This window comes from Larimichthys crocea, chromosome VII (genome assembly GCF_000972845.2).
Source record: "Larimichthys crocea isolate SSNF chromosome VII, L_crocea_2.0, whole genome shotgun sequence".
NCBI lineage: Eukaryota > Metazoa > Chordata > Actinopteri > Sciaenidae > Larimichthys > Larimichthys crocea.
This window is the reverse complement of record NC_040017.1, coordinates 8,897,991-8,906,058: the sequence shown is the minus strand read 5'-3', so window position 1 is coordinate 8,906,058 and position 8,068 is coordinate 8,897,991. Positions and strand designations below refer to the sequence as shown.

The 8,068-nt window shown below is 41.7% G+C and overlaps 1 protein-coding gene across 3 annotated transcripts; it reads right to left on the bottom strand.

Annotated features, from left to right (window-relative positions):
* Positions 1-151: 151 nt before the first annotated feature.
* Positions 152-7,381, bottom strand: fam124b (family with sequence similarity 124B). Of its 3 annotated transcripts, none has more exons than XM_010737410.3 (7): positions 6,941-7,373; positions 6,566-6,597; positions 5,458-5,673; positions 4,736-5,131; positions 4,198-4,394; positions 2,911-3,073; positions 152-1,954 (listed from the first exon to the last, which is right to left on the bottom strand). In XM_010737410.3, exons 1-7 carry the CDS (start codon positions 7,009-7,011, stop codon positions 1,341-1,343), a joined length of 1,689 nt encoding a protein of 562 aa, XP_010735712.2. In that variant the 5' UTR covers positions 7,012-7,373; the 3' UTR covers positions 152-1,340. The 3 variants fall into 3 exon arrangements, with proteins under 3 accessions (XP_010735712.2, XP_010735713.2, XP_027136057.1); XM_010737411.3 differs by having other exon boundaries at positions 152-1,951; positions 6,941-7,372; XM_027280256.1 differs by having other exon boundaries at positions 1,826-1,951; positions 2,911-3,011; positions 6,941-7,381.
* Between the last annotated feature and the right edge of the window lie 687 nt (positions 7,382-8,068).

Here is an 8,068-nt window from a genome sequence, read left to right as displayed (position 1 = left end):
GGAGCAGTGGTCTGCCAGTGCATACGTAGATCATTGATTACTCATCTCACTACACGGTACACTTCCCTTACAGCTAACTCATTTTGAACAGTCATCACTGATATTAAACTTGACGTCAGGACACACTCACGCACACACACACACAGTAACAGAAAGCTGTTTTATTCATGTGTCTTTTAATACTACACCTTCAGACATCTCTCTGCATCACTGAACATGTTGGACACTGAGCTGACGCCTGCTTCTTTCCAGTAACTCCCATTATTAGTAAACAGTTCACACCTACGAGCTGCCCTGCACTGCCACATGAGCAACGTATAGTATAACATATTCTATGCATTTGATCAAACACTGGCCATAAAGCACAAGTGAATACCAGGTCCTTCATGATGAGCACTGTGCAAAAATGTTGTGGATGTGACGACCATCTGTTGGAATACACAATGTATCGGCTAAGTTTTCACTTAAGTTAATCTGTCTGCTGATCCCCAGCTTACTGTGGCCTTACAGTAATTAACATTTGTGGACACATTTGGGCTGTTTCAGACACCTCACATACTAATGGTCAGATTAATATTAAGACATATATATTACACACATCATTTTCAGTCCAAATTCAGCCTCTGATGAAAATAATGTGATCAAATTTGACCAGATCTAGTCCACAATACATTTGAACACATACGCTAGAGCAAGAATCATCTGAAGTGCATTTAAACAAATGTAATCAAAAGCCACTAGGCTACACGTTCTACTGGTTTCAGGACTTGACAGTGCTGCACTGTGGAGAGCAATCAGACTAAATCAGATTTCTAATAACGATCAACAAAGACATCAAAGAGCGACTTCACGCTGAGATCATCTTCATCTGTTTCAAAGGCAATCAAAGAATAAGACATTACTTGCCCGGCTGAGGGGTTGCACAGAAACCTAGAGTGGCATTAGTACCCTGACAGTTAACATTGAACACAGAGACATGTTTTGCTGTTCACAGGGCTACATTTTAGCACAATAGCTGCACAAATCATTAGTTGGATCTAAATATAAAAGTGATTTAGACATTTGACAATATTATTATTACCTGCACAGTCTTCAAATATCATTCACTTTGTACCAGTCCGCTGGGAGGTCTGTTAGAGTTTGATAATTACTCTATGTCGTGAAAATTAATGGGACAAGTCAAACTGAGCGGAAAGTGTCACCTGCAGCTGAACTTTGGGTTTTTTTCTGTCCCGCATGACTTCAGATCTTCTTTAAAAGGGTTCTTATCTCGTCCAACCTCTTTATGTTTTTAATTGCACTGCGATTATTATCACAGCATGTGGCGAAGCGGCAGGAATTTAGATGAAGAACTCATCGACATGCTCTTCATTGTTTGTGCACGCTGACAGCAGCTCAGCAGTAGTCCTGTTCTCCACCACGGGCCCTCTGGAGGGGCTTTGTCCTGCTCCCACAGTCCTGCTGTCGCAGCCCTTTCTGACTGCATCTGTACAACCAGCGGAGCTCCACATCATGGAAGGGCCCTGAGGGTGCATGTGTGTCCGTGGCAGACATTCAATCAGCTCCTTGGCCAGACTCTCAGCAGCTGAAGCCCCGACAGCTGCAGGTCTCTCAGAGCGGAGATTCATCAAAAGATCCATTGAGGAGGAGCGAGTGATTGTTTTGACTGCTGCGTCAGCGTGAAGTGAGACGGGGACTCCTGTATCCACGTTGGTCTCTGGCTCCTCCTCGTCCTCTTCCAGAAGGAGATGGGAGAGAGAACGGGTGATGGATGGACGCAGAGGAGAGTCAGGATGATTGGTGGTTGAGAGCGGTGCAGGGCTGCTGCGCTGGGATGAATAACAGGAGCTGCCTGGAGGGGTGCTGCAGCAGCTTCCTGACCCCAGGCTCTCTGCTCCACCACTTCCTCCATGAAGCTTCTCGAGGACAGGGTCACTACGCGGTCTGTGGCCTGCTGACAAACAATGACATATCAAGCAGTGCCACAAACACGGCCAATTAGAAGCCTCTGCTGTTGTATTATACTCAAATGACACTGAACATGGCGCATAGTGGTAAACTTAACATAATCTTTGGGTCATATCATTGAGGGTAAAACTGATATTTTGATAATTTCTTATAATAATTATGATAAGTGATTAGATGCCAAAGTTATTGCACTGACATCTTTTAAAAGGTACGGTGTGGATTTAGTGGCATCTAGTGGTAAAATTGTAGATTGCAAACAACTAAATACAGCTCGCCTCACCCTCCCTGTCCCAGGGGTAGAAAAAACTATTTTGGGCAAACAAGAGGCAGCGTCTGATTTGTTCATTCTATGGAGTAACATGGCAGACTACGTGGAAGAGGATCCTCACCCTGTGTAAATATAAAAGGCTCATTCTAAGGTAACAAAATAATTATACACTAATGAAAACGTTCGTATGAATAATCGATTCCATTTGTGTCAATAAATCCCCCTAAATCTGACGCTGGAGCATGAAAACAACACTTTCAAAACAAAACTACGACTTTCTCAAATAATAATAATAATAAAAAAATGTGGCTTACGAAATGAAACACTACTGTTGTGCTAGACTGTGGTGTTGGAAGTCAGTGACTCCACAGGAAACATTTAAGGCTTCACGCTTACTTGACAAACTTTCCATATCTCTGATTCATTATTATAATAAATCCCCCACATAAAAAAACGGTCATTTAATAGGAACTGTTGCAGTGTGGAAAATTAAAAATAGTCTTGTCATGAGTTGAGTCAGATCATTCTTATTACCTCAGAGCTCTCGTAATTTAGAGACCTTTCTAACTGCCTCTTCCCTCGAGCTCCTCTGTGAATTTGTGGAAAACTAATATATGCAGCAGATTTAACACATACGGGTGAATATAGCATCTTAAACTCTGGTTTTTACTTACCCTGTCTGTGTGTTTGCCAGGGTAGTGGTGTCGTGAGGCTGCATGGTGACAGGCTGTGGCCCTGTCCTGAGCTCCTGAGCTGCATTCCTCGAGGGGACACGCTGGGGCATGTCAGGGGGAAAGCACAGGTCAGAGGTCGCTGAGGTTGAGCTGGGGTTTTCACCTGCAGCACAGAAGGACAGGACGACAGGGATTATGATGTACAACAGGACGACAGAGATTTAAGAAGGTTAAGTAACTTTGACAGAATTAACATACACGCATCCAACATATGGCGAGAGCTGAAACTGATTATTCTGTGCTGTCAACAGTTCTGACTCTGCCCTTATGGTTTCAACAAAACAACCTGTTTGACTCTGTTACACTGTATTTTATCAGGTCTGTGTAAACATGTGACACTGGCACTAACTAACAACAGCTATCACACATAAGTTTCCCCACCCGACTTGCTCCTAATTATTTGGTACATAATTGTATTTGGATACATCTAATCTAAAATGATGTAAAATAATACTGTGCATGAATTGATTCACATTAATTCTCATTACAAAATCAGACAAAATTTACTTTCAAATAAAAATCCTTTTCTTTGTACAGACATTTTTTACCCCCTCCAGTGACAAAATGTGATTTTCGTGCTGAAAATCAACAAAACAAAAACTGATGTTGTGTGTCTTTTACATTTTTAGATTTAATTTATTTAATTATTCTGAAATAATTGTGAATGGAAGAAAATCCTCTTCTTGATGTATTCCCGTTTAAATCATCATCGGAGAAGCGAGTTTGCTTTGGAGGGAAAGCAGCAGAAATGAAAGATGCTGTCATTCAGTTTTATGTCTGTTTTAAATTGTGTTTGACAAACTGCAGCTACGCAGAAAACAACATCTCCCATAAACTACATTTTAGCAGGACAATGAACAAAGATCCTGCCCTTCAGACTCCATACTGACTGCATGTTGTGAGATGATTACAGAGTAAACCTTCCTCCAGACTGCTGTGTGTTTACAGTTAATGTAGGGCTGCTTCAGACTGACGCAACCACTGATGTACGACAAACCTCATGATCTGACCGGACATAAATCAATGAACGGGAAGCTTTTTCTCAGTTCTATCTAACATGCGAATGTGGGACAGACTAAAGGACTAAAAACGCACATCAGTAATTAGGCTGCTTGTAAAGCATACAATTAAACAGGAACTGAACAATCATGTGTATGACGTTAGGCATCAGGCAACATGAAACATATCTGACAGGATGTAATGAGGTGTATTTCAGGGTGCACTTACCTGGAAGAGAACTTTGTTGCCATCCAGGTCTTCTGTCTGCCAGCGTGTAGTGCTGATGGGGGTACAGGGGTTGGGCAACAGAGGGACTAGTTGCCCGATTTCTTCCACACTGAACTGCAGCACGGCAGAGTTACATGGCTCCACCCGAACCCCTGGTGACAACTGTTTTAAAGCCAGCTGCAGGCACAGGCCGGGCTCTACGTGGGAAGGTGAAGAAGTGAGAGGAACAGATAGCAGAGCAGAAAAGAGAGGAAGGGAATGAGTTGAGGAAATTTAAATTATGGTTTTAAGGAAGTAAACAAAAGTGAAAGAGAAGAGAGAAAACAACTAATATATTTAATATTAGAGATGATTTAATGTTAACATAATGTCACTAGATGCAAAGATATTCTGTAGAGTAGGTTTGCATTGGAAACAAGTGTTTTTTTTTAATCACTTCACTGCCTGTTTGTTTTCTTTTTTTTTATGAGAAAAACAAAGTAGAATATATACATAGAGATTTAGACATTAAGAATAAATACATCACAAACACTCGTACCAGTGTGGAGAGTGAACCAGCAGAAGCCTGTCTTTTGCTCCTCTGCCTGTCGCTGCAGCACTGTCTCATAGAGTCGCACTGCATCCTCATAGTTGTCATATCCACTATACAGTGTCACACGTAGTATTTCTCCTCCACAGTGCACTGGTCGAACCCCCCACACGGGCATCCCAGCCCCCAAACTATAAAAGTCTCTGCTGGGCAGGAGGTAGGGCCGCATCAGGGCATTGGCTGGGGAGCTGCTGGAGGTGATGTGGATTCCTCCAGTTCGTCTCCCACAGCTCTCGGTGTGGTGGTACTGCCAAGGTGGACGTTGAAAGAAGTCCAGCACTTTGAGGATTCGCTCCTCTCCATATGCCTCATGGAGAAAGAATGTGATGGCCAGAGAAGGGTAGCCTGCAACGTTTTTTGGCAAAGATTTATTCGCAATCAAATTAAATAAAAACAGATGTAATTCTAACAAGGGAAGCTCTTCTGGGATGGCTTGTTTACACCATGCACCGAATAAATGTAATATTCAGTTAAGATGGCATGAAAGGAAAGTTAAAATGGTTTGAATTTCTGTAAACATGTCTTGCTCTCACATATGGAAATTATTATAAAAACACATACTGAAAATGAAATAAGGTTAAATGCACAGGAACAGCAGGGTTTGACCTGACTGTAGAACAAAGTGTATGTAACTGTATAGAAATGCAAGACTGCACAGTGAGGATAATTACCTGCCACAGGACAGAGGCGAGTGTAACTTCTGAACGGGGACGCTCTCTCAGACACGTGGAAGATGCGGAGGCTTGGGCAGAGCCAGCGGAGGAGGCGATCCAGGGTGTGCTGCAGCAGCAGCGAGTCTCCAGGGTTGGACAGCAGATGCAAGTTCATTAACAGGAGCTGCTGCTGCTGCCGCTGCTGCTGCCTGGCTCGGCTGGTCATGAGCTCAACTAGGATCACACACACAATCGTAGATATTTCACACATGCAAAAAAGAGGCAGCATATGTTTTCACAGTCCAGAACAAATGTCTAGATCAGAGTTTAGCACTGTTCAGCTACATTTAGTTCAAGATTATTTATTGTTTAGAATCCTGAACAACACTGGTTCAAGAAAAATGGTACTCCTGATGCAAACTTCTCTTCCACATATTTTCTGTTTGCAGAGTTTTTGAACCATTAATTTGATCTCAGTTTACTATCTTGCTGTCACATTGCAGCTTGTGACTAAATTACACGAAATGCAGAACTTATTCGTATTCCAGCAATCTCATAGTTAAAGGTTTTGTTTTCATTCTTTAAAAAAGTATTTCAGCAATTCCCCCAAGTACCACTACAGGGAGGTCACATGGTGATCTCTAGACCACTGGTTCTCAATCTGTGGTATGTGTACCACTGGTGGTACGTGACCTCCTTGTGGTGGAATCTGAAATAATTTTGGAAAAATGAAATAAATTCATAAAAAATAAAAAATGCTGGATTATAGCTTAAAATGTGTGTTTTTTAAATTTCATGCAATATTTAGTTTCAGTATCAGCCTCACAGTTCATACATTTATGATTAGTTACGAGTGCAGCATGTGTTTCATCATTTAGTGCCAAAACAGACCTCAGCATGGGCTTGGAGACATCACATTTTTGAATGTTAGGACTATAATCACACATTAGTGGCACTGAGTTTGAAAGGAACGGGCATTTCCAAGGCTGGGAGAGCAAAACAATCATTTAGGATTTTTTTTTTAACTTGACTCATGATACCTTGACCTCTGCTTCATCAGCTTGGACCTTCACCTTTACCTAAAAGTGTATAACATCTGTATCCAGTGAGTGAGGTGAATACTTACTGGCAGACGATGACATCCTGCTGCAGTCAGATCTGAGTGAGACACAGAATAAAAAGCACATGTGTGATTATTTCACGCACGCTGGAGGAGAGACAAAAATCTGTCTCCATCTTGTGGCGGTTGGTTTGGAACCCTGCCCCTCCAACTTCGGTCACCATGACAACCCATTATCTGTTGTTAGCTAACATGAGCTTAAAAAAAAAGAAGCCAAATTTAGGAGAAAAACTAAATAAAGTGTATTAAAAAAAATAAGTAGTGTCCTGGAAGGTTAAAGCAAAGCTGGTTTTAAATGCCAGCCCCTTCACAATATAATTTCCATTGTAGTTGTGGCTAGCGGAGCTAACGTTAGCCCCCGGAGCTAACAGTTTGACTCACTCGGCAGTTTCAGCTCCGGAGTCCGCGTTTTCATCGTCGGCTCTCTTTAACACCGCCGCTCTTCGAAACATCAGCCCGCTACACCTTTCACATCAGGTCGTGAGAACTGAAGCTGTGTTTGCAGCAGTCCGTAATGAGAGTGAACAGCATCCTGTTTGATTTCTTTCCACAGCCTGCCCCGCAAGAAAAATGGGACTCTTGCTGGGACGCTGACGTCACCAGGCAACCATACACCGTTATGTTAAAAATATGAGCTCCGGATAATTTTAGCACCATGTAAGAAATAAGTACAAATGACAGTGCTCCTCGTTCAAGTAGAGACCAAATGCATGCTGCACAATAGTTAGGAAGTGAACTAAAGTCGACCGGGCGAAAGGGAGCAGCAGAAGTTATGCTGCTTTAAATCTAAAGCCGCCTATAATAACATGGAGCAGATGGCATGCGTCTAACAATATGAGAGGACAAAGGAGACAGTCCAGACGGGCTGGACAGATTTAAAAGTGCAGGACGTGTATGGAGGGCACCCCCTAAACCTGAACATTAAACACATTGTTTGTTAAGACCTTGTTAAGAGCATTAAACTCACTAAACAGCTCTCTTTTTGAAGTGACAAGACCATACATAAAAGTCACTAAAAGTTACATCAAATAAATACAAAATATAACTTCATGCATGGAGACTCGCATTGTAAAATAATCCTGCAAGTGTTGAAAATCCACATTATTGTGATGAAATCCTGCTTCTTTTCACAATAAGTCATTTAATTTAATTCCGGTCCCGAGTCTGTTTTTAATCCATAATGACATTTCTTCCCCACTGTAAGGGTTTATTTTATAATAACTCTTTTCACCATTAAGTCTTTGTCTGTCTATCAAGACCAGCTGGGTAGATACTTTTTGATCTGAATTAACTCACAGACCATTTAGTTTTGGAAATAAAAATAGCTGCTGTGAAACAAAAATGACCTGAAAACTAAACTGAAACAGACAAAAGATTTCATCATAATAAGCTGAGTTTTGAAAACATGTTGGGTTACGTAAAGGTCCAATGTGTAAGATTTATGCATTCTAAGTTTTGTGGCCGTTGTGGTTTTGTTTTTGTACTTGAAAAGGGAGGGTGGGACGTGAC

Excerpts from the sequence above, each read along its gene's own strand:
- fam124b (XM_010737410.3), bottom strand. The coding sequence starts at position 7,011 with ATGTTTCGAAGAGCGGCGGTGTTAAAGAGAGCCGACGATGAAAACGCG. Across the intron at positions 6,598-6,940 it reads TCCGGAGCTGAAACTGCCGA|ATCTGACTGCAGCAGGATGT; the intron begins GTGAGTCAAACT and ends TGTCTCACTCAG. Across the intron at positions 5,674-6,565 it reads CAGGATGTCATCGTCTGCCA|TTGAGCTCATGACCAGCCGA; the intron begins GTAAGTATTCAC and ends GTGTGATCCTAG.